Genomic DNA, 27,609 nt, shown 5'->3' with positions numbered 1-27,609 from the left:
TTAGTCTTCTTTCTTATAAGCAAATAGACCACACTTGTCCTTTCGATCACAGGGGCTGGTTGTGAGGATAGGACAACGGAAAAAAATATAAGTGATAAAGTAAATACACTAAGGGAAATTTACTATCAACAGAAACAGAAAACTTAGGCAACATTGTTTTTGCTCAGATTAAATATCACTTCTGGACCAAATTTACAAAGAATTACCTAGTGTCTTTGCCTGCTGAAAGAGGAGACATGTAACAGGTTTTTATTCCATTTACTGACTAGACGCTGAGGTTGTATGCTAGCCACTGTTTGTAGGGTGCCGACTGTAACAATCCTCACCTCCAGCCTGTCAGGATCATCCCATGCCCTGTGGTGGTTACTGTTTCTGGGTTGCTCTTCAGAGGTTCCAGTTGGCATCGAAGGTTTTGTTTCAATAGTAGCAAGGTGAGCCACTCTTCCCAAATTTATGTGAATGAAGCATGAACCTTGGCAGCTGCTGGCAGCCATCTTGACTTCAGCAGGGAAGAGTGAAGCCAGAGCTGAGAAAAATCGCAGAGAAAAAGCCACTGCTCTGACGGTATCACGATCCTCTGGACTAAATCATGTCCAAAGCTAGTGTACTTCTGGGGGTTTTTTGTTAGGTGAAGCAATAAATTTTCTTGAGATGTATTTTTTCTGTTCTTGCAAGTAAAATAATCTTAAGAAATACACCATGTAACATCGAGCAAGTTTCATTAACCCTCTCAACTTCAGTTTCCTGATCGACAATGGGTGGTAAAATAATACCTATCACACACAGAGCAAGAAGATGAGGGTTTGAATCCCAGTTCCGCCATTATGAGCAGAGTAGTGCTAGGCACACAGAGCTGCCTAGCACTACTAAAGTTCAACAGTGCTTGAATGATAAAGTTCAACAGTGCTTGAAGAATGCTTAGCATGGTACAAAGTAAGCCTTCAATAGACTGTAGTTTTCTATTATGTTTGGAGCTCCTCACATTATGCTAAATGCTTTCAGTACATCATTTTGCTTAATCATCATATCAACCTACAAGGTAGGATTTCTTTTTTCATATATATAAATTTTTTAAGTGTTAATTTATTTTTGAGAGAGAGCGAGCGAGAGAGAGAGAGAGCGTGAGCAGGACCGGGGCAGAGAGAAAGGGAGACACAGAATCTGAAGCAGGCTCCAGGCTCTGAGCTGTCAGCACAGAGCCTGACAAGGGACTTGAACCCATGAACCATGGGATCATGACATGAGCTGAAGCCAGACGCTTACCCAACTGAGCCACTCAGGCGCCCCTACAAGGTAGGATTTCTTATCCCCATTTTACAAATGAAAAGAAAAATGAGAGTTAGAGACCTCCTAACAACTGAGCAACTAGCCAATGACACTTAAGTCCTATAGGCACAGGAGAAGCCCTGGCAGTATGGTAGACAACTAGATGCAGAACTTAGAGCGGGCTTTTCCATATGCAACTTAGAGCATATGTATACATTTTACATCCAACTATTTAATTTTTCCTAAAGCCCTGAGCTGAAATGGAACATTTCTATTTTGATCCCATGGGTTAAAAAATATCTTTCACATGCAGTATAAAGGAATTCTCTTCATATTTTCTCTGTTCTTTCTGACATGTCACCTTGTGTATGTTTCCTAGGAAGTCTGAGTCTGAACAGTACAATTAGATGTGATAATGGGATGGAAGGAAAAATAGACTAGGGCCTCCAGTACACTATTTTCTCAGGAAATCTGCAGGGAAATCTGATGGTGTGTCTTACTGTTTACCTCTAGGTGACATTCTCTGAACGTCTTTACACGTTGTGGAGTGCCTCGGACAGCACCGTAATGACTAGAACAGTTCATCTGAACCTCCTCCTTACAAGTGTTATCTTGCGTGCAGAGCAGGAAAGTCCTTACCAGCCATCTGCAGTAAGCCCTGGAAAATGTAAGGAGCCCCTGAAATTCTCCTCACAACTAGGCACACATTTTGTCTAAGGAGACGTTTCAGGACACATCCCAAATGGGAAGTCATAGGCTTTCACAGGCAGGGGAAGGCGGGGCACAGGGAGGGCTCCACTGTCCTAACCTGCCCTCACCCCAGGCTCCTCATGTTCTAGATGGAAAGGTCTGAGTGCCTGGAAAGTCATCCTGCAGGTAGGCGATCCTGAGTTTATAATTAGATTTTCCCCCTGTACTGAAGCCAGATATGAGGATACTAAAGCACAACTGAGGTGGCACTTGCTCCCTTTGATGGCTTAGGTTTAGATACCCGAGAGCTGTGGAGAGGGACAGATCTGCAGCCAGAGCTCTGTTCTTTCTTGGTGACAGTCCCCAGGTGTACCGTGCATCCTCTCCAAGCCTGATTCTCAGTGTAAAATGAGACTGCTAAACCTACTCCACGGGGTTTGGGGATAAATTGGCCCAGCTCACAGGAGACAGGCAACAAAAGATCATTTATTTCCCCTCCAATCCTCCAAGACACTACTGAATATAATGTGTCTCCAGAAATATGTCCCTACCAGGAAGAGAAGCTCAACATTACTAGACTTTACCAGGTTGGGAGTACAAATAATTTTATACACAATAATATAGCTCAAAAACCTATTTCCAGGATTATGGAATACGGTAATTTTTTTTTTTTTTTTTTTTTTTTTTTTTTTTACTGTTTGCTTATTTTTGAGACAGAGACAGACAGAGCTTGAGGCAGGGAGGGGCAGAGAGAGCGGGAGACACAGAATCTGAAACAGGCTCCAGGCTCTGAACTGTCAGCACAGAACCTGATGCGGGGCTCAAACCCACGAACCGTGAGATCATGAACTCAGCCAAAGTCGGACGCTCAACCAACTGAGCCACCCAGGCGCCCCTAGAATGCAGTGATTTCTGAGTGCCACCAGGGCTCTGCCTTGGGCCTCTCCTCCTTCTTCCCTCCAACCCTTTATTGACATCTGCTGCCCAGTGAGGTCGACTTGCGGGTGGCACCTTCTGCCACCCACCCCCCGCAGGTGGTACCCCTGATGAGGATAGGGTGGTCGCCTTCTCTGAGAACCCCCGAGACTCCCAAATCATAAAGTCGTGAAGGAGCCAAGATGACACGGCTCTGTGTTAGGACTTCAGAACATCAGCAGCACACTGTGACTGCAGGGACATGACCCTCTCTCCCTGCCGTGTTTCTCGTGTTGTCACTTGGACCACAGACAGCACTCCTTTGGCCTCCTATGAAGCAGCTTCTTCAAGCTTCTGCCTCAACACCCCTTTCCCCCTCATCCTCCCTACGAGAAGACCCACAGACTCTCTATCCCAAGGTCCCCTGTTCCACATAATCCTATCCAAGTGCAAATCAACCTCTCTGAACAGATGCCTCAGGCTGATTGTCGGTTTCCCACTTCACCAGAACCACGCAGCCTTGGAGCCCCAGTGGAGGCGCAGGTGGAACTCTCTCTGCAAGAACCACTCACACATTCTGACTTCTCATCCACTGGAGGTCTGCCTCCAGATCAAAAACGAGCATGAGACAGAGTAAAATGTAATATAAATGTATTCTGTGACATTTTCCTCATTGAAGATACTTTAAAACAGATTAAAATACATCAGTATTTCATGAAAATACCTTGTAGAAGAATTTAGATAATACCTGTAATATACATGATTTGACCCTGAATATACATTTTTTTAATTTTAAACATTATTTTTTAAAAAGGAACATAAAAATAAGGACTGCTGTATTCTTCATATATCCCGTGCTCATGAATTTTAATTTACTTGCCAGTTCTTTTCTCTACTATATATGTTAAGGGTATTTGCTTCTGATTTTGAATGGGAGGAGTATCCATTTTCTGTTTCTTAGCAGTGATATTTAGGTCTTCTTTTTCCGATTCTTCAAGAAAATGCTTCATGCTGAGTTTGAACAGTAATCGAGGGTCTGGTCCAGAAAGTGGTGGGCAATTACATATCTCTCTAATTTTAAGGGCCTATAAATAAAGAAGACAATACAATATGTGTGTATATATATTTATTAAGATTATTCCAGTAATTCCTACTATGCTGTATGTAAAACAATGAAACATAAGAATACATTCTATATTTTTAGAATAAAAGGTATCTTAATTACAACATGTGAAAGAGAACCATAGAGAAATTCACCATCAAGAGTTACATTTTCACCATTTGTTCACATAGTAACATATTTGAAGAAAAAAATAACTACAGTGACTGTCTGATGTCCTATTGGGGATAAATAAGAGGTATCTCTGCTTTCAGTCACACTAGAGCTGACCGTGAGAGCACCCATTCAGATTTCAAAAGATCTGAAGATTCAGAGACTTTTTCAAGAAAAAGAAAACAGAGGAGGTAGAAGTATGCGCACACTGGAAGAAGATATTGTAACTAGGGCCGTCTGCGGGCGTACTGAGGCCAACATCCCACAAGATCAAGCAGATCAAGATCATGATGATTTTTAATTCCAGGAAAAACAAACTGCCACAGGAAAAGTAACCGCAGGGTATGACCTGGTTCAGCGGTGACTGGTGTACTGTTTTAAAAACGCGGATTCTTGATCTACCCCAAATCACAAACGAACAACTGGAAGAGGGAGAGCCGGATACACTGTGTCCACGCACACAGATGTGCACACACAGATGTGTCCGTGAAAAGGGGGCCCTTCGTTCTCATCCTCACGGGGGAAAGCAAGCTGGTAATGCTTAAAGCTGCAAAGTTAGGAAGTAGCGATATGACTATGCTATGGTAGATATGGTGGGAAATACCGAGAGAACTATTTAAGAGAGCTGGAAACGGTTACCCTTAAAACTAAGGGCAGGTAGGGGACTGCAGCTTTAAATCACTGGACTTGGAGATCTACGGGATTCTTTACAGTGGTTTCATAAAGAACTTTAAGACATAAAAACTAAAATAGTGAATTTTTATGGCAAAAACATTTTATATCTAATGGGGGTTAAAAGAAAGATTTTTAGGGGAGGAAGCTGGTTTAGTTTCTTACTACTTCTAATTTTTCTTTTTTTTTCTTTATGTGTATTTCTTTTTGAGAGAAAGAGAGAGCATGAGCAGGGAAGGAGCAGAGAGAAAGAAGGAGACACAGAATCTGAAGCAGGCTGAGCTGTCACCATAGAGTCTGACACGGGGCTCAAACCCATGAACTGTGACATCATGACCGGAGTTGAAGTTGGACGTTTAACCAACTGAGCCACCCAGGTGCCCCACTTTTAACTTTTTATAGTGATGGATGTTGAGGGACATAAGCAAAGCTGGGAAGGAAACAATCAATGTCTGTAGGGATAGTAAAATTTTAGAAAGATTAGCCCAGTAAGGTCTCACTGATAAAATAATTACGGGGAGAAGACCTGAAGGCTGAAGGATGAGGGAAGAGGTCACGTGGATGCCTGCAAGAAGAGCATCCCAAGCAGCAGCAGCAGCAGGGAGGCAAAGACCAGAGATGGCAGTGTGCCTGCACTGTTCTGGAACAGAGAGGAAGCCAGTACAGCTGGAGCAGGGCAGGGGCAAGAGCAGATTATGCAGGCTCTCACAGGTCATAGGACTTTAGGTTTTGCTATCAGTGGGGATGCCCCTGCTACTTGTGAGGTCCATGGCAAGAATGTAAATGGAGGCTCAGAGACCATGTGTTTAAATAGCTAAAAGCAGTAAGTCAAGCTAATAAATTACTGTAGATATATGTTCTATTCTCTTACTTAGAGAAATACACACTCAAATTGATTCTGAAGGCCAGACACAAACCTAGATTTCTTGAATTTTGGAATGTGTAAGGTTGCAGAGAGCCTACCCACTTCCTGCCACTGGCCCACTGTCCACTCCCATCTCCTATTCCTGGCTTCCAGGGCACTATGAGGAGCTCTGTGTGCATGTGTCCAAGGGAAGAGATCAACAGAGGCCCCAGAAGCAGTATCAAAAGTGTTTGGGCAAGGATTTCCATTATCCCAAAGACCCAGAGTGCCACGTGGTAAGGACACAGGTTCTTAGATGGGAATATTCCTAAGAGTTCCAAAAAAGAGGAGGGCTTGCAGCCAGAGGAAAACCAGGAAAAGGTCCGCTATATGGGTGACACAAGGGCAGGAGCTTGGATCTAGGAACACTTGTGATTATGAAGGAGGCTATGGGTTACCACAATAAACTAAAGAGGAAAAAGCATTCAAGTGAAATTCTGTGGCGCCCAGGGCATCGTCTGAATTTTCTTTGTGCCTCACAATCATCTACTGAGCATTAAAAAAATGTTCATTAAAGTAAACTGAACTGAAAAGTCAAGAAAACATTTGAAAACTATAGCATTGAAGTAAACAGAAAGTCAGACCACCAGCAAAATGGGGACCTACCACCCAAACCAGAATGCCTTTGAGAGTGAAAGATGCTATGGAGATATGGAGACATCACGCAGAAACTGAGCCTGCCCTGGCAAAATGGGGACACAAAGTCCACTGTAGCTTTCACCCCTTGATAGCCATGCTGATGTCCTTTTCCAAGAGAGAAGCTGCTCTGTTATGGCTGTGACAGCACATGCCTGAACCTTCACTAGTGTAAGGGGCAAGTGTGAAATCTAGCAGGTTAACAGCCGGTAAAGCTGAGCTCACCAATGAGAGATGCAGAGCAGCAAAGAGAGGAGCAGAATGCCATCTAATCTTTCACATTCAGTAGAAGCTTTTCTCTCTCCCCTAAGTTCCGATACTTAGAACACCACACTGAGTGATGTGCTGGGTACACGTCAATCACAATACACAGTCATGATCCCTGCCCTCACACAATTTACTTTGCATTTCCCCATTACTGGGCATTTGAATAGTTTCCAATTTTGTTTTGTTTTATTTGGCTTTAATAAATGACCCTATGAAAATTGTTGCTAAGAAAAAAAGTTTTAACTTCCATTTGGGTTACTTGAAGTATACCTGCCCAAAGAGAATGATGTGATCAGAGAATAATTTTAGTTTATATAGGACCAGACTGCTTTCTGTCAGAAAGGCTTTACCAACTTATAATGTCTTCAGCGTACAGGCCTAAGTTATTCGTAATCTGTATAACATAAGATTTCACAATTTTTAAAAGTAGATAATAACTATATAATTTCAAATCTTAGAAAACTTAGAAATCATCAGCTACAGTTAACAGATTGAGGAAATTTAACCCCAACGAGGTTAAGTGACTCGCAGGAAATAAAAAATTGCTTGGCAAATGTTTATAGCAGCTTTATTCATAATTGGAGCAGCCAAATGTCCTTCAGTAGGTGAATGGATACGTAATCTGTGTTACCTCCAACAGTGGAATGTTATTAAGCACTAAGAAGAACTGATCTATCAAGCCATGAGAATACATGAAAGAACCTTAAGTGCATATAAAGTGGAAAAAAAAATCTATCTAAAAAGACTATATAGCATATGATTCTGACTATATACATAACCTTTTGGAAAAGGCAAACAATGGTGATACTAAAAGGATCCATGGTTGTTAGGGCTGAGCAGGCAGAGAGGGATGAATTGGCAGAATATTGTAGGGCAATGAAACGACTCTATGTGATACTGTAATGGTGAATACAAGTCATTATACACTTGTCAAAACCCACAGAACATACACTAAGAGCGAACCCTAGTATAAACTACGGACTCTGGGTCATAAAGATGGGTCAGTGCAGGTTCCCTTTTTGTAGGAAGTGTACCACTCTGGCACAGGACTTTGATAGTGGGGGAGACTGAGCAAAGCAAGGGGTATATGAGAAATCTCTCCTGTACCCTCCATGAATTTTTGTTGTGAACCTAAAACTGCCCTTAAAAATAGTCTAATTTAAAAATAATTTGGGAAGAGGCACAAAAGTAAGAAGCCTAGGGAAAAGGGATCAGAATCCACTTCTGTTGTCTTGGTTTTTAATGCTTTTACACTACATGCTTTTGTACTAAAGTTTTTGCACCACATTGTTGCTTCAGTAAATCTTTACCTTTCAGTTGTCTAAGTTACATTTAACTGCTAGAAAAACTATATATTCTTCATAAAGGTTTTCTACGAATATTTCTACGTGTGAATTCTGTCCTCCAACTATCTATCAAGCAAAATCCTATTACAGGCCATATACATTTCTAACAAATCTTCATCTATTTTGCACAGTAAGATTTTATCATGTATGTTGGTAAAATATTTTTATTTTCTACTTTGTCTTTTCCACATTTATTATATTTCAGGTTGTCAACATCTTTTATTTTTATAAATTTGAATCTATTTATTAAATATAGCTTTATTTCTTTGTAAGTCAGCGATATTTTCCCACTATACAACTAGAATATGCCTTTCTGTTGCCTTTACTTGTTTTTGCACTTAACTTTATGCACTGTACATAACAGGTACTTAATAAATACACGCTGAATTTTAAACAAACACCTATGACACATAAGCTATGAATAAATCATTATGATAAATGTCATAGGGAAAACACTCTTTAGGAGTTGAGAGTCTAAGAGCAGGAATGTACTCTAATAACAAAAATATACACTTCTAAAAACACCAAGGAAGATTTGGAGTTAAATATGGAATAAGCAACCTAGAGAGTCTCACTAGATGTGAAAGAAACTAACATACACTGTTCACTTTCTATGTGCTTTGTCCTCTACCACCCATTTTACTTATGTTATCTATATTGGTGTTATGCTATGAACCACTTCTAAAATCTTGGGACAAATGTAGAATATTTGTCATTAAAGTGTCTTAAAGGAGAGAGAGAGAGAGAGAGAGGGAAAGCTGGAAAGAGGCAGGTCCTTACCCACAAACCCTCATATATGTACATAAAACAATCAGTAGATATTATACCACAATTTTACAGATGAAGAACCTGAAGGTTAGATTAGGTAACTTCTGCAAAGTTAGGGGGGTGGTAGATCAGAATTAAAACCTAAAACTCCCAAGGCCACTGCTATTTTATAGTACTTCCCTTAAATGTCCTTTTCCTGTTATCAACTATTAGTTTGCTACATGCTAAATTTCCATGAGGGAACGTAACTGCTACTCAACTGTACTGCCCAATTTTCCTATTTTTAATCAATATTATTTAACTTATCTTTCCTATTATGACCTAGCATGCAATCATTCAACAAATATTCACTAAGCATCTCAGAGACTGTGACAGGCACTAGGGATACAGCAGCGAATAAGGGCCTTACCTTGTAGGGGAGGAGACAGACAACAAACCAGTAAACAAGATCACTTTCATTGCCTACATGAAGAAACAAAACCGTGAACTTTGTGAGAGCAGCTGCATGGAAGAAGGGCTATTTGAGATTGGGGGAATCGAGAAGAGCCTCCGAGGGGAGATAACGTTTATGTGAAGAGCTGAGGGAAGAGTATTTCAGACAAGGAAATCAAGCAGAGCAGCTGTGAGGAGGAAAGAAGCCCAGTGTGCAATCACTGGAATCAAAGAAAACCTGGGGAGAGGGACACATGAAAACACTGGGGAATGAAGCAGTGGCCCAAACACCTGACTCAAAGACTGAGTGAGGAGTCTGGATTTTCATTCTCAATTCAAGAGAGGTCACTGAAAGGTTTATGCAGAAAAACAACATTGAAAAGATCGTTCTGCTTGCTGTACTGCACACAGGCTGTTGGGGGTTGAGGTGAAAACAGAGCAGGAGGATTCAGCATGAGGTGGCTGCAGTGACTGATGGGCAGAGATGCTGGTAACTTTTGCGAGGGCCGTGGCAGCAGGGATGGAGAAGGGGCAGTCACAAGATTTTCTCCCGGGAGGACACAGAGAGGGAAGGGAGGAATGAGAAAGGAGTCCTGAATTCCCTCCTGTGTTGACAGCATTGCTTTCATTATGCTCCCCATGTATCTGAGGATAATTTGCTTGCTCCACGTAAATAATTATTGTTACTTAGCACTGTATTGTTTGCTGCTTCATGACCCCAGTCCATAAATTCTTCCAAAGGTGGTTTTTTATCAATTTGTCAAAACAAAATGTTCATAAAATGAATCAGATAATTAACAAGATCCCTTTCTATATTTTGAAGCTAGAGTTACTCATTCATTGAATAACTGTTCTTCAAACTTCCAAAAAATTCTTCAAAGTAAATCCCCATCAGGGCTAAGTGCTCTTTTCTTCGCTAATCCGTTACGACTCTGGGTTTCTAATACAGTCATTTTTATTTATTTGATTTAATTACACCTTCCCTCTTTCATCAAGAATTAATTTGAGGAGGTACATTCTAGTTACAATTTCTACTTCTAGCTGTACCCACGCAGCTTTCTCTCACAAATACGCTCATGCATACACACACTTTAATTACTTCTGATCTTGACCTGAGTCATGAATTAACACCATCTACCTAAAAATAACATGCTCTCAAGTGTTTTGGTTTGCCTGCATTGTAATTATTGTAGCTTTTCCTGATCCTATTTATATTTTACTTTGTCTAACTGATTCAATAATTTCCACTTGGACAAAATTTTTGAAGCAACTATTATAATTCTGTTTATTTCTACTTAATTTTATTTTCCCTGTCAGGGGGCATACTATATTTCTCAATTTTCTTTCTCTTTTTCTCTATTACTAACACAGACATTTAAATTGATAAATATTTTTTACATATAGATTTGACACCAATCCATGAAAATACAACTGCAACCACCACAAATTTTTTTTTATTTTAAGGCATGCTCGTATTGTTTATGGATTTCTTTCTTGTCCTATACATACAACAATTTTAATTTTCATGTGGTTGCCCATATTTTAATTTTTGTTATATTAATTTTAATGTACTATGTTCTAATAATTTGAACCATAACATCTTTATATTAAGCATACACATTTCTGTCCAAGTTAATGACCAATATTTTTATGAAAGACGCATGTACACTTGGAAAAAATACATCTTTGCCCTAGCATTTAGTATTTTATGTCAGTTTAATCTTATTTTTCATATTTTTCAACTCAATTCTTTGTTAATTCCTTACTTGCTCTGTAGTTTTCGAAGAATAGTAGGCTGGAAGCTACAATCACAGTCATATATAAACAAACTAAACTACATGTTCTATCTAATTCTCTATTGTCAGTAGATTCTGGAAAGAGACCTAATGCTGAGAACTTCATGGCGTATTGTTTTATGTGTTCTGTATAGTAAGGGGTCTTTGATCTTAAAGGAAGAAAAGCTGGTTTGGCTACACAGCATACTAGTGTGTATTACCTTCACTGTTTTTCGTTTTACCTCTTTTCCCCTAAACTCTTCCACTTTGCCAAAGTCTAAAAGGAAAGATCTAAAATAATTCTTACTCCTATGTGTCTTTATATTTTCTCTTTACATCTGGCAGCTTGTAAAATCCTATCTTTGTAATGAAGATTAAACACTTGATGAATTTAAAGGTCTAGGCAACATCATTTCAGGGTTCCTCAGGGATCCTGCTCTGGGACTTTGAGAAGTGTTATCTAAATCAAACATGTGATACAGAAATCAGTCAAAGAAACTAAGACATAAATGAAGATTCTGGTCTTTACTGCTGTTATATGCAGCCTGACTTCCTGTGTCTTTTCAGTACTCTTCCATTTTTTCAGATGTTTTTTTAGATCTGGGTGTTTTAGTTTGGCTATGCTATCTATGTTCCTTTTTCTCCAGCATCAATGAGTCTTTGCTCTGGGGCATCAATTCTGCTCTTCGCAGCCTCCACTGAAAGTTTAACAGCTTGTCTGCGGTATTCACAAGTTTAGCAATTTTCTGGAACGGATGTATCTTAATTTGTTAAGTCATTCTTTCCTCTTCTGTCACTTTCAATGTAGTTAAATCAGCCTTCTGGTGCCAGCTTCAGGGGGCACCTAGGCTGTCTCCTCCAATGCAGTGAAGTTTTTAAATTATACCTGAGACTTGTTTTTTAAATTTTTTTTTTAGATTTTTCTACTCTTTGAAGCTTATCCTACTGAAAGAAAATGGGCATTTCAGAGGCTTTTTGTGATTATTATTATTAGATTTAGTTTAGATGGGGCTCCTTTTGGTATTATTAGTTAAGGACAGTCAGATACTAAATGTCTTTTAAATACAATTACTTATGATCATCTTTATTTTCAACTCATGCACTCATCATCATTCCGATTTTTTAAAAATCTGTCTAACTATCTCTTAAATCTACTCTTGAATAGGAGAAAAATATGGCTGCAACATCTTTTATTCCACTATATTTGATTTGGTTGGTCTGAGCTTCTTCTTCATTGTTCTATATAGATTCCTCCTGACATACATACACACAGCTTAGCCTTTTAAGACGGAGGACAATGATAGTCCTCTCAATCAAGAAACTTCTCAGGTTGCGGAAAAACTGGCTATTTGCAGAGCGCTAAAGCATTACTCCACAGTTACTCGTTGGCCTTACGGAGAGAAAACCGTGTTGACAAAGGAAGGGTCAGGCCATCACCATTCAAATCCCTGATCAAATGTGGCATCACTAAGTGTGGAGCAGCCAGATTAAGGGAATCCTGATGAGAAAAGCATAGCTGCACCGCCTATAAAATATTCCTGCCAACATTTAACTTCTGTTTATAGGGATGTAGAGAAACGTGTTAAAACAGAGAGAGAGAATAGGCCCCAAACAGAGTCACTTCCAATAAGCCCCACATCAGCAAACCAAGACTTAACGCTAACCTAACTGCAGTTTCAACCTCTTCTAGAAATGGAATCTTAAACCAGTAAATCTGTAATTTCCTGGTCAGCACTTAGTTAATCTGCCAGACAGTCCCCTTCTGTCCCCCAAAGAAAGATGAGGTAACCTCTCATTCCCTGTGCCCTTCTGCCTATAGAAGTCCCTCATTTTGTTCGGCTCCTTGGAGATCCTTTCTGTTGCTAGATGGGATGCTGCCTGTAATAGGTCAACTTATGGAATATAATAGATCAACGTATGGAATGTAATAGGTTAACTTATAAGATACCAGAGAGCTTACTGTATACAAGTTTGGCTTAAACTCCCATTCTGGTAAATGATTAAAGGCTGGGCAACCAGACTCTACCCTAAGAATGTAACTTGATAATGAATATTGTGACCTAAAGGTTAACTTGTTTTTCAAGATTCTGTTAAGCAACCCCACCCTGTTTACTAAGACCTGGCTAAGACAAGGTTAAGAGTCACCTAGTCGCTGCCTGCAGTATCTTAGGTGTCTAACTATGATTGGTCATTTTACAAAAGACAAAGAACTTTAAAATGATAGGTTCCTGCCAAAACTAACGTCTGTGTATTACCATATAATTGGCTACCATGAAATGAGATAAATTGTGATTGGTTAACTAAATAATGATGTATTCTGCCTTGCTAATGTCCATATAAGCTCACTGCCACCCTTGTTCAGGGCCATTCTCTGCATTCTTCTCAAGATCAGGAGATCAGGTTTGGCCCAGCCATAAATAAAATCTTGCCTCGCTTCTATTTGGCATTTGGTGGTCTTTTTTGACATCACCCTGTTTCACTGCCCAGATCATTTATCACTGAATAAAGCCAATCTAATCTCTAAATTTACTCAGTTGAATTTTGTTTCTTAACACAAGTTAGGTTATATAATATCACAAAAAAAGCAATCAATAAATCTAGAATGTTGGGCTAGATTTATTGAACAAGTCAATGGCATGTTTAAAAACAAACAAATATGGGGAGCCTGGGTGGCTGGGTGGCTCGGTTACTTAAGGGTCTAACTTCTGCTCAGGTCATGATCTCATGGTCTGTGAGTTCGAGCCCCGTGTTGGGCTCTGTGCTGACAGCTTGGAGCCTGGAGCCTGCTTTGAATTCTGTGTCTCCCTCTCTCTCTCTGCCCCTCCCCTGCTCATACTCTATCTCTCTCTCTCAAGAAAAAATAAGAATTAAAAAAAAAAAGGGAGACAAAAAAGAAATACAACAAGGATGATGGCTATATGACTACTTAAAAATAACAAAACAAATACTTCGGTGTATAAGCCTGACAGGACGATTTGATTTATTATCTTTTCTTGAAAGGCAAACAGATGACAATTGAAAATAAAAACAGAAAAAACTGTGAAAGACTTGGAAATGGGCAAAACAGATCATCAGGGTATCCTCTCAACTGAGTCCTTCAGTATAACCTCTGCCTTTCAAGGGGCTAGAGTTGTTTACAACTCTGTAAGTAGTAGAAAACTATTAACAATGCACATACTTGTCCATAGAAATGTAAGTGAACTGTGGGGGGGGGGGGATGTTGTTGATTATTGCCTTCTAGTAGATCAATTTTGCATCTATTTGTAGTCATTTCAGCATTCCTGGTTGTTCTTAAATTCTCTTGTAAACTCACTGTAACGTGTTACTGGCTCTTTCAGTGATAACAGTTAAAGAAAATCTCAGATTGTTCATCTTCTATTTATGAAGTCATGATTTTACTTTAAAAATGTTTTTGACCTCTAATTCATTTTCTTTCATAAACTGCAATGGAAATTGGAGTCTGGTTAGTTTTTTAAGGGGTCTAAAAATTAATTATAAATAACTACAAATTTTAGTAAATACAAAAAATTAAATTTAAGGCCAACTTGGCATGGGTCAGTTTTCTTCTAAAATGATAAATAAGAGAAAGTTTTCAAATAAATCTTACAATCAACCAGCCCTGACATGAGAATGACATATGAGGAAATGGCTGTATTTACTCCCAGGAACCACTGAAGTGTTTATGCAACTGTTGGGCACATCAGGACTCTTCAGGGCTCCACAGGTCAGGGGAACAGCACTTACTCACTCATGAGAAATAAGCTATGATAATTAGGTTTGGAAAAAAAAAAAAAAACAGAGGAAAAAAATCTCTTGGCCAGAGAAGCTTTATAATTAGATTAAAAGCTTCCTTTGAAAGTAAAAACCAAGTCATTTCAAGAGAAAAAAAAAAGCCTCCATTTTTTAAACATGTTTTCATACTTTTCTTTCCCCTAAAAGCAATTTTTTTCTAATAGCCCATTCACGTCAGCCTCAAGTAGATACACATCACATGCACCATAATATTTTTTTAAGGTTTTAGACAATGTTACTGTCAGGCTTCCTGGCTTTATATGATTCAGAGGCCAATCCAATTACAGCAGCTGCTATGATATTTGCCTTTTCCTCCACGCTCCCCACGTCAGACAAAATGAAATTCTGTAAGGTGAACAATGCACACTTGTGTACACTGGCCAACAACGACATTTCACTTCCGTGTTAAACACTCGTGTTTTCTAACTCATGAGATGTATAATATTAATGATTTATGCATTTACTTTGTCCAATTATAAATGCATAAAAAAGATTTACATGAGTTCAATTCCCAGCTTCCTGAAAGTTTAAAGAATTCAAGATAAAATGAGATTAAAATGAATGCATTTATAGCCTGCTAGTATCAATAAAAACTGAATGTAGTAAATGCGAACATCAAGATTTAAAAAGCAGTTTAAAAATAAGGTAACATTGAAAGGTCCAAGAAACATTAAAAAATAAATCTTATTCAAATTATAATAATAATAATATAACCCCAAACAACAATAAGGCCAATTTAAATGTTTTTCCTATATAGTCTATCATTCTCCATCTCCTTCCCCTCACCAAGTAAAGGATGGCAGAGAGGAAGATGGTGAAAGAAACAGAAAATAAAAATTCAGTCTAAATGTTTTTGGTTATAAAGTAAATCTTTCAAGTAAATTTCTACCCTGGGTTATAATACAATTTCCTTTATTCACAACTATTCATCCATATTTTATAACAATCTTTATAGAGAGCAAGTTAAATAATGTTATCTCTTTCAAGGACAACTTATGTTACACATAAATTTAAAATCTGAACAGTGTAAGTATAATTTTAAAACTGTCATACCATTAAACATCAACAGGTTGATATAACATCTGTTCTTGAATTTTTCACCCAAGTTGTTATGGTAACCAAAATATGTGGAATATTTGTTACCTAAATTTAACTGATTATTTCAAGTAAATAAAATTATAGCATATCATCTTATTAACCACAAATATTATTAATACTATAACCCTATGTTTATCCTTTTTAGATGCTGGTGGGTTACATTTAAGAGGCATTCATATATGCTTTATCTCAGAATACACATTAAAAGAACAGTAAGGGCATTTTTTTTTCTAACTTGGGGGCATTTTCTTGATTTAAAAGCAAAACAAAACAAGGAAATAGTCCATTTTCTGAACAATATACTATACTAAAGTACTTCAAAATTATACGATTTTAGTGCTTTGTAGGAGCTACAGATCACATTCTTTCCAAACATGAGTCAATCCTATTACTCTTCTAGTCCTCTGCTCAAAATTGTCAACTGGTGTCCCATCTGTGAGCAAATCCGAAGTCCTTCCATCGACTATGAACCGTGCACTCTCTGCTTTCCCTTGCTTGCCCCATCCAGGCTCACTAGTGTCCTTCCGGTCTCTCATATACACCAGGCTCACTCCTGCCCTAGGGCCTTGCACTTACTATTTCTTCTGCCTGGAAAGCGGTTCTCCTACAGAAGCCACATGGCTCATTCTTTCATTTATTTCAATTCTTCATTCAAACACCATCTTCTCAGTGAAACCTTCTCTGACTGACCCCATTTCAAAGAGCTATTTCAACACCTCTACTGCCTCTGCTCACATGTCATCTATCTGCTACAGACTGAGCTATTGCCCCTGCCCCAAATTCTTATGTTGAACCCCTAGCCTCTAATGTGAGGACAGTATTTAGAGACAGACCTTTTGAAGGCAATTAGGTCTAGATGAGGAAATGAGGGAGGAAGCCCTCATGAAGGGATTAACATGCCCTTGTAAAAAAAGGAAGAGACATCAACACACCCACTTTCTCCCCCACATAAGGACACAATGTTCTAGAAGGCAGCCATCTACAAACCTAAAGACCTTACCAGAAACTGAATCCACCAGAAAATTATTGGATTTCTGACCTTCAGAATTACGAAAAAATTAACTGCTGTTGCTTAAGCCAGAACCTTGATCTTGGACTTCTAGCCTTCAGAACTGTGAAAAATTCATTTCTGTTGCTTAAGCCACCCAATCTCTGGTATTCTGTTGTGGGAGCCCAACCTAATACACTGCTCTTCCTGTATTTTCCTCATCAACGGTCATTACTAATATGCAATGTATCAGTGATTTATTCTATACATTACTAATTAATGCTATTTATTGTCTGTCTCCCTTTACTGCATAATAAGCTTAATCAGGGCAAGGTTTTTTGTCTATTTTGTTCATAACACCTATGGTCTGACATAACATGTAATCAATAAATGTCGAATGCACAAAATACAGACTTTAATATACCTTAAATGTTGATATATTATCATAGAAAATAATACATTTCTTTGATGATATTCAAGGAATCCAATTAGAAATAAAAAATATACAATCTTTAATAAGCTAATTTAAAAAAAAAATCAAAATTATCAAGATTTTTGTTCTCATAGAACCAAAGAATCTTACTTTCCTGATATTCCTCATCTTTTCTCCTCCTATAAATCTGATTTACCAGAACCTCAATCTTCATCCTACTAATTAAATACGGAAACTACCTTATACAGTTAGCTCTGTCCAGTATCTTTGTCTCTGCTTTCTTCCTAAGTGAACTCATCCATTCTGCTTCAACTGTAACAGTTTAGGTAACTCTGAAACCCTCGTCTCTTGTCAGATTTCTCTGTTCTCTGGTGCTGTACTCCCAACTATCCTGAGATGTGGATCACTTCAGGCTTACCGTCAGGAATGTCAAAGACATGAGCTCTACGTACAATATAACACTGTACTCACTTGAGTAAAACAACAACAACAACAACAACAAAAAGTAGTCTTTATTAGTAGTAGTCTACAGACTCACAAAATTCTATATACTGCCTGGAGAATTGCTTTCTTTCATTATAGAAATTAGACTTACAATAGTAGGGAATTCCAATCTCTGAATTATGACTATGTATTCTAATTAACAATATACTCTTGCACTATCAGTTTCACTTCAACCACTGAATTATTCCCAATATTGTAGTAGAGTTTTATTACTTTCAAATTGAATTTAATCACTTGGGGGGGAATATAAGAAATTATATGAGCCTTTCAAATTACATTTCTGAACTAGGACAGTTTACTTTTAGAAGAAAAAAAAAATCTCCCAGTGCTTTTCATCATTGATTCCCAAATAACATTCGTTTCTCCAATCACTTTCCTTCAGTTCATCATTATTTTAAATGATGATAATCAATTCATCATTATTTTAAAAACTTCTCTAAAGCATATTTTTTAACAGAATTTAGGACAGGCTTCAGATAAAAGTTGGCTAGAACTCATTATTCAGTTTAAGCAAACCATATACTTTTAGAATTTCACTGAGCAAATGTGCAAAGAAAGGAAATTCTGAAAGAAAACCATGTGGTTATTATGACCTTAGAGATAGGCTAAACTTCCCAGGGCGGTACAAGGTCCCAGGTCTTAGGGAGGACTGACTCTCAGAGCCAGTGGTCTTCAGTACTCTTCACTTACTAAGGAAACACACAGGATCCCAGTTCTACGTTGCCCATTTAAGATGATTAGTATACATTATATCAAGTAAATTTCACTGCTGTTTCTTTCTCAAAATTTTTTTCTTCAAATTAGGAGTATACACAAAGTATATTTAGAAAGGTTTGGCTATTCCCCAATGCTCATGGAAAGGTACAAAGTATGCCCGGACTATGAACAAATTCTCTCATCATTCCTTTCAAGATATGCCCCAAATCTGACCACTTCTCTCGCTCTCTTCTACCTCCATAATGTTTATAGGCTTATTGCAAGGGCCTACTAAATAGTCTGCCTGACCCTACCCTTGCCCCACTCTAGGACACTCTGCACTTGGGGGCCCCAGTGATCACTATAAAACACATGAGTCAGGTCAACTCTGCTCAACAACCTCTACTAGCTTTTCTCCATCACTTGAAATAAGTCGAGTCCTCACAGTGGTTTAGATGACCCTTCATGGTCTGGTCCCCCTAAATTTCAAGCATTCCCCACCTTCCCTTACTCCATTCAGCTCCAATGTCTTCCTTGCTGTTCCATGAACAGACCAAACACGCTCTCCCTTTAGATGCTGTGCATTACCGCTTCCTCAGCCTAAAAGACTCCCTCCAAAGGCTGGCTCCCTGGCTTCTTTCCAGGCTCTATTCAGTAAGGCCTTCCCTGACACATGAACCAGACTAGTAGACCTTCTCTACTGCCCAGCCCTCTCTGCCTTTCGTATTTCCCCATCGTGCTTATCACCAGTTGACATACTATATATTTACTTGTTTGTTTGTTTATTATGTGCATTACCTAATTAAAACGTTAGCTCCAAGAAAGCAAAGCCTGTTTTGTTTTGTCCTTGCTCATTCCCAGCAATAGAACACAGAAGAGTAGATTAGTGCTGAGTATCAACAAATACTGATCACATAAATTAATGAATGAATCCTGTGATTGTTTCTTATCTCAAACTAGATGCAGGCTATTATTCCTTCATATTGCATACCACTACATTTCTTTTCTTATGAGAAGTCATACTCCCTGTTGTGTTAAGAATCAATATGTGCTTAGCACGAAAGTAACAAGAACTGTATCTTACTTCTCTTTGTATCCCTGTACCTACTAGCATCATTCCTTTCTTATAAGTACTTAGTATTTCTTAAGCTGAATTTGAAGTTGCACTAAAAGATACTTTTATAATACACCTGGATCTGTTATCCTTTAGCAAACAGCCCAATTCCAATTCTTAAATTCTAAAGAATATTCTGCTTTTATAACCAACCAGCAAATTTAATGCAAGTGAAACAGAAGAGAGATGTAGCCTGGCTTAGAGATGCCTGACATCCATTTTGTACTGATGTGGTAACTACAGGAAACATTCTGAATGATGTTAAGTCAAAAGATTTTCAGAAGATAGTAAAAATCACTTGAGGGAAAGCTGCTTCACCTTGACCCATTCAGGAATCCTACCCACAAACAAAAAAACCAAAATGCTACACAGCACACACTTTACTCTATCCTTATAAACAAATAAAAAACTAAAAAAAAAAACCTAATATGAAGAGATTTTTTTTTTTTAGAAAACGAATTCTAGCATCAATATCGAGATGGCCAATTAACCTAAGAATTTTGTACGATTCATTAACTGGTATTTAAAACAAGCTTTGTAACAAAGCTTAAATCACCAAGAAGAGACTATATTATGATCAGTAGGTTGAAAAAAACAGGCCTTGAGTTTTAGACTTCAGTCAAATCAGTTAAAATTAGAAGGTATAAAAAGGGTAAACCTCCACCATCAAGAAAAGTCAGCTTTACACCAATTTATTCCCCAAGACTTGTGGACAAATAGGATTTTACTTTTTAGTCAAAGCCTTTAAAAACTGATAATCCATGATTAAAACAATCAAAATATTTGACAGGCTAGACTAGAACTCTCTTTTATTAAGCATAAGAAGTAACAACATTAAAAATAAATGACACAGTAAAAATAATGTCTTGCCTTCTACAAGGGTAGCTCACCTGAGGTATGAGCCTATCCAAGTACTCAGCTCGATTTCCATGAGAAGGGTGTGTGGACAACCACTCTGGCAACTTGGGATGACCTTGGAGGCTATCTGCAAATTCCATCTGCTGCCAAAACACTGAACTGGCTCTGACATCAACACAAGCCTAGAACCAGAATTAGTAACAGAAAAGAAACTGAGCTTAGTTATGAGAGCATTTTTTTAAATTTAGCTTTCATCATTACATTTTAAAGGTACTTTCTATCATTATTTGAAAATGATATATCTGATAAAGAGCTAGTATCCAAAATGTAAAAATAACTCAACATCCAAAAAACAAATAATCCAATTAAAAACTGGGCAAAAAACATGAACAGAGATTTCTCCAAAAAGACATCCAGATGGCCAACCAATGCATGAAAAGGTGCTTGTCATCATGGAAATACCAATCAAAACTCAATTTAACACCTCACACCTGTCAGAATGGCTAAAATCAGTAACAATCAACAGTTGTTGGTGAAGATGTGGAGAAAAAGGAACACTGGTGCACTGTTAGTGGCTGCAATCTGGCGACACAACAGAAAACAGTATGGCGATTCCTCAGGAAGTTAAAAATAAAACTACCTTCTGATCCAGCAACTGCACTACTGCATATTTACCCCAAATATACAAGAGCATGAATCTGAAGGGTATTTTCACCCCTGTGTTTATAGCGGCATTATTTATAATAGCCAAAATATGGAAGCAGCCTAAGTGTTCACCAACTGATGAATGGATGAAGATGTGGCACATACATACAATGAAGTATTATTCCGTCATACAAAAGAATGAAATCTTGCAATCTGCAAATAACATGGATGAAGCTAGAGAACATAACACTAAGTGAAGTAAGTGAGTCAGAGGAAGGCAAATACCATATGATTTCACTTATATGTGGAATTTAATAAACAAACTAGGGGCGACTGGGTGGCTCCATCAGTTAAGTGTTCAACTCTTGGTTTTGATTTAGGTCATGATCTAACAGTCTGTGGGTTCAAGCGCCATGTCGGGCTCTGTGCTGACAGCATCAAGCCTGCTTGGGATCCTCTCTCTCCTTCCCTCACTCTCTCTCTGCCCCTCTCTCACTCATGCTCTCTCAAAATAAATAAATATTTTTTAAAAAAAGAAACAAAACAAAACAAAAAAGAGACAAAACAAGAAATAGGTTCTTAATTATATAAGACAAACTCCTGCCAGAGGGGAGAAAGTGGAGGGATGGGTTAAATAGGTGATGGGGATTGTGGAATGCACTTGTGATGAGCACCAGGTGTTGTATCAAAGTGCTGAATCGCTGCATTATACACCTGAAACCATTATAACACTGCATGGTTACTAACTGGAATTTAAGAAATTTTTAAAAAGCAAAAAAGAAGATAGCAAGAAACAAAAAGTCACAGCAATATTTTCTATCAACATTTTAATAAAAGTAGACATATTCATTGCTTTAAAAATACATTATTTTATTAGAGAAGCCCAAAAGAGAATGCCCTCCCTCCCTCCCCCTGTATAGCATTCACAATAAACCCACTCCCAAAGAGAAGACATTATTTTCAGTATGACAGATATTAATATGTATTGAGGGCAAAAGTCTTCACACAAAGTAGTATTTTGTTTTCATAAAAGTAAGGTTTCAAAATCTAATCCATTAGGCCAAGATGGCAGAACAGCATGGAAGTTTTTTTATGTCTCTCATCCCTGAAATGCAGCCAGACCAACACCAAACCATTTTGCACACCTAGGAAACTGATCTGAGGATTAACACACCAATCTGCCCAACCTGAACCACAGAACTCGCCAGCTACACAGCGCGGAGAGGTGAACTGGGGGAGAGAGAAGCCTCAGCGGGCAGGGAGCTGTTTTTGCGCGCAGAGGATGGAGACGGTGGGGAGAGTACTGGAAAAGGACCCCGGTCTCCCCGCCACCCAAAAAAACAGCCGGAGAGAACATGGAAAAGTGTACATAGCTGCAGGGACTGAACAAAAGAGGGAGAAAGTAGAGGGTCTAAATTCCACTAAGACTCTATCAACAGCGGGGGGAGGACAGGCACAGAGTCTGAGACGCCACAGCTTGATACCTGGCAGTGTTCTGGTAGGAAAAGCAAATCCCCACGATCAAGGTCCAAGGTCCGAGAGTCTGCGGCCCACACGGGAGTGGCAGTTCCCCTGCTGGGAGGACAGCTGGTAGAAGTGGCGGCCACCCCCAAGGCAAAGTTCCCGGCAAATCTCGGAGAACCACCACAATTGCTGGCACTGGAACAAGGTGTTAAGAGTGAAGCCTGGTGACCGATGGGTGTAGTGGTTTTCCATAACCCTGAAATGCTGCTGCTACAAGATCACGTGAACTTTTTCTGGGGCGTGCTGGCACCCAGCTGCAGTCCCTGGGCATCGGCAGCAGCACAGTCCCTCGAATGTTCCTGGGGGCAGGCCTGCACCGGCCACTGCTCAGAGAGACCATCTCCCAGAATATCTGAGCAGGTCAAAGCCACAATTCCTCAGAAGTGAGGGGCTGGGAAACAGCCCCATTTGAGATAAAACTCAGAAGGCAGGTACTGCGTGGCATTCTGATGGCAGTATAGAAGTAAGGAGTAGATGGACTGTCGGTTGTGGAGAGCACAGAGTTCCAATTCTAGAGACTGGGTAGCTGGGAGACGCCATTTTCAACCCTACCACGCATGTGCCTACAGGCCTAGACACACCCCAACAACCCACCCCACTAAGCTAAGCAGCGCCATCTAGTGGGGAATAGAGCCATTACACTAAGCCCCACCAACTAGACCAAAAGTGCTCTTGAGAAACACAAATCTCTCTGCCTGCTTAGTTTACAGACTTCAAAGTGCTTCATAGTTTGACTTCTACGGGAAACCAGAGGTCATTTCAATTGTACTTCATTCTGTTCACTGGTTCTTTTATTCAAAAATTTTTCCTTTTCTTATTCTTGAATACAGAAAGAGAAAAACTTATTTTCTATTATTAAAAAAATTTTAAATCTTTTTCTACTATATATTTTACTTTTACTTAAAATTTTTAAATTCTATTTTATTGTCATCGTTTCATTCTATTCTATTGTATTCCTTTTTTCAAATTTTCAAACATTTTCCCTTTTTCTCCCTTTGTTTCCCCCCTTTTTTCCCTTCTGTCTTTATTTTCTTTTCTCTTTTTTCTCTGTCAAGCTTCTTTCAACAACCAGACCACAACACATCTAGGATCTATTATCCTTTATTTGATTTCTTTGTGTTGTTTTTAATTTTAAGGTTCTTTTTACTTTATTCACTATTTTTCTTCCTCCAAAATGATGAAACAAAGAAATTCACCCCCCCCCCAAAAAAGAACAGGAAGAAATGAAAGCCAGGGAATTAACACAGATACAAACAAGTAGTCTGAACCAGAATTTAGAATCACAATAATAAGAATACTAGCTGAGGTTGAAAAGATTAGAATCTCTTTCTGTGGAGATAAAATAAGCACTAGATAGGATGAAATAAAAAATGTTATAACTGAGCTCCAATTTCGAATGGTCGCCATGATGGCAAGGATGGATGAGGCAAAGCAGTGAATCTGTGATACAGAAGACAAACTTATGGAGAATAATGAAGCAGGAAAAAGAGGGAGAATAAGGCAAAAGAACACAAAATAAAAATTAGAGAACTCAGTGACTCATTAAAAAGGAATAACATCAGAATCAAAAGATGAAGAGAGCAAAACAGGGGTAAAAAATTTATGTGAGCAAATCATGGCAGAAAACTTTCCTAACCTGGGAAAAGACACAGATATCAAAATCCAGGGAGCACAGAGGACTCCTATTAGACTCAACAAAAACTGAGCATCACCAAGGCATATTATAGTCAAATTCACAAACTACTCAGGCAAGGAATCATGAAAGCAGCAAGGGAAAAAAGTCCTTAACCTACAAGGAAGGACAAATCAGGTTCGCAGGAGACCTATCCACAGAAAAATGGCAGGCCAGAAAGAAGTGACAGCATATATTCAATGTGCTGAATCAGAAAAATATGCAGCCAAGAGTTCTTTATCCAGCGAGACTGTCATTCAAAATAGGAGAGAGGGGTGCCTGGGTGGCTCAGTCGGTTGAGCATCTGGCTTCGGCTCACATCATGATCTCACAGTTCATGGTTTTGAGCCCTGTGTCAGGCTCTGTGCTGACAGCTAGCTCAGAGCCTGGAGCCTGTCTTCAGATTATGTGTCTCCCTCTCTCTGACCCTCCCCTGCTCACGCTGTCTCTCTCTATCAAAAATAAAAATAAAAACATTTTAAAAATTTAAAAAATAGAAGAGATAAAAAGTTTCCCAGAAAAACAAAAATTAAAGGAGTTTATGACCACTAAGCCAGCTATAAGAAATTTTAAGGGGGACTCTCTGAGGTGAGAAAAGATGGGGAAAAAAACAAAAACAAAAAAGATCAAAAGCAACAAAGACTAGAAAGGACAAAAGAACACTACCAGAAACTCCAACTCTACGGTTGACTTAATGGCAATAAATTTGTAACTTTCGGTACTCAGGCTAAACATCAATGGTCTAAACACTCCAATCAAAAGACACAGGGTAACAGAATGGATAAGAAAACAAGACCCATCTAAATGCTGTTTACGAGAGACCCACTTCAGACCTAAAGACACCTCCAGATTGAAAATAAGAGGATGGAGAACCATCTATCATGCTAATTAATAGTCGACAAAAGAGAGCCAGAGTAGTCACACTTACAACAGACAAACTAGATTTTAAAATAAAGACTGTAACAACAGATCAAGAAGGGCATTATATCATAATGTGTGGAGCCTGCCTAAGATTCTCTCTCCCCCTCCCTCCCTCCCTCCCTCTCCCTCTCTCTCTCCCTCTCTTTCTCTCTGCCCCTCCTCCACTTGCTCTCTCCCTCTCAAAATAAAATGAATAAACTTAAAATAAATCAATACACAAATAAATAATAAAACAATGCAATTATTTCTTATTGTGGTAAAACACCCATAAACTTTGCTGTTTTAATTTTAACCATTTTTCAGTGTACATGTCTTCAGGGCTATTAAATATACTCATATTGCTGTGCAGCCATCACCACCATCCATCCCCATTGCTCCTTTCATCCTGTAAAACTGAAACTCTCCATTAAACAATTCCCTAGTCTCCTCTCACTGCTGCCCTGGGCAACCACCATTACATACTCTATTTTTATGAGTCTGACCACTCTATACCTCATACAAGTGGAACCACACAGTTTTTGTCTTCTTGTGACTGGCTTACTTCACTTAGCACAATGTCCTCAAGGTTCATTCAGTAATATGGCATATCGCAGAATTTCCTGCCTTTTTAAGACTGAACAATATCTCACCAGATGTACACCATATATGTAGATATATATACACACACCATATTTTGTTTATCCATTCAGGGGTCAGTGGACATTTGGATTGCTTTCACATTTTAGCTACTGTGTGAATAATGCTGTGGTGAGCATGCATATATGTTTTTGATAATTTGCTTTCAATCCTTTGAAAACTATATCCAGAAGTGGAGCTGCCAGATCATACGGTAATTCTAATTTTAATTCTTTTGTGAAACTACGGTACCATTTTCACAGTGGCTTACCATCTTACATTCCTAGCACCAATGCACAAGAGTGCCAATTTCTTCACATTTTACGAACATTTGTTATTTTGACATTTGACAGTAGCCATCCTAATGAGATAGTATCTCACTGTAGTTTTGATTTGCATTATCTAATGATTAGTGATGCTGAGCATCTTTTCATGTGCTTCTTAACATTATCTTCTTCGGAGCAATGTCTATTCAAGTCCTTTGCCCTGTTTGGGATCAGGTTTTTATGTTGTTGTTGGGTTTTTTAAAGTTCTCTGTATTCTGGATATTAATTTCTTTCCAAATATATGATTTGCAATTATTTCTCCCATTTTGCAGGTTGTCTTTTTATTGTTGATGATGTCTTTTGATGCAATACTAAAAAAAATCATGAAGTCCATTTTGCCTACTTTTCCCTTTTATTAACTGTGCCTGAGTTAATTTTTGTATATGGTGCAATGTGAGGGTCCAATTTCATTCTTCTTGTGGATATTCAGTTTTCCAGCACCATTTGTTGAAAAGACTGCCCATTACCCATTTTTCATTCTTGACAAAAAATTATTTGATCATACATGTGAAGATTCATTTGTGGGCTCTCCATTCTATTCTGTTACATTTATCTATATGCCTTTTTGCCAATAGCACACTGTTTTTGATAACTGTCACTGTGTAGCAAGTTTTGAAATCTGGAAATGTGAGTTCTCCAGTTTATTCTTTCCAGATCATTTTAGCTATTCAGGTCCCTTAAGAATACACACAAATTTTAAGTTGCGTTTTTCTATTTTTATACACATACACACACAAAACAAACAAACAAACAAAACAGGTCACTGGGATTTTGATAGGGATTGTATTGAATCCATAGATCACTGGGTACTACTGACATTTAAAAAATATTAAGTTTTCCAGTCCATGAGCACAGGATGTCTTTCCATTTCTTTGTGTCTTCCTTAATTTGTTTCAGCAATGAATGTTTAATTTTCATCGTATATGTCTTTTACTTCCTTAATTTCTAAATCTTTTATTCTTGCTGAGGCTATTATAAATGAAATTGTTTTTATAATTTCCTTTTCAGATTGTTCATTGTTCATGTATAGAAATGAATTTTTGGGTGTTGGCTATCCTGATACTTTGCTGAATTCAATTATTAAAAATCCTTTTTTGGAGTCTTTAGGGTTTCCTACATACAAGATCATATCATCTGCAAACAAAGATAAATTTTACTTCTTCCTTTCCAATTTGGATACCTGTTACTTCTTTTTCTTGCTCTGGCTAGAAATTTCCAGTACTATGTTGAATAGAAGTCGAAGTGGTCATCCTTCTCATCTCTGAAGCTTTCAGTGTTTCACCATTAAGATGTTTGCTATGGGTTTTATACACACACACACACACACACACACACACACACACACACACACACACATAGACAGTTTTTATGTTGATGTAGTTTTCTTCCATTCTGATTTTGTTGAGTATTTCTATAAGGAAATAGTGTTAAATACTCTCAAGTTTTATTTTTTGCATCAATTGAAATGATCAGGTTTTT

General features: G+C 38.4%; 1 protein-coding gene across 1 annotated transcript in view; it reads right to left on the bottom strand.

Annotated features, from left to right (window-relative positions):
* Window positions 1–3,505: 3,505 nt before the first annotated feature.
* The window catches only part of OMA1 (OMA1 zinc metallopeptidase), a 79,859-nt gene continuing 55,755 nt past the window's right edge, over window positions 3,506–27,609 (bottom strand). The window contains exons 8-9 of the mRNA XM_029949054.1: window positions 20,460–20,609; window positions 3,506–3,956 (exon numbers count right to left, since the gene is read on the bottom strand). Of these exons, the coding sequence (XP_029804914.1) occupies window positions 3,744–3,956; window positions 20,460–20,609 (363 nt within the window). The 3' untranslated portion in view covers window positions 3,506–3,743. The remainder of the gene's footprint in view (window positions 3,957–20,459; window positions 20,610–27,609) is intronic.

Source organism: Suricata suricatta, chromosome 8 (genome assembly GCF_006229205.1).
Source record: "Suricata suricatta isolate VVHF042 chromosome 8, meerkat_22Aug2017_6uvM2_HiC, whole genome shotgun sequence".
In the NCBI taxonomy this organism is placed as follows: Eukaryota; Metazoa; Chordata; class Mammalia; order Carnivora; family Herpestidae; genus Suricata; species Suricata suricatta.
This window is presented reverse-complemented; position numbering and strand designations above follow the sequence as displayed.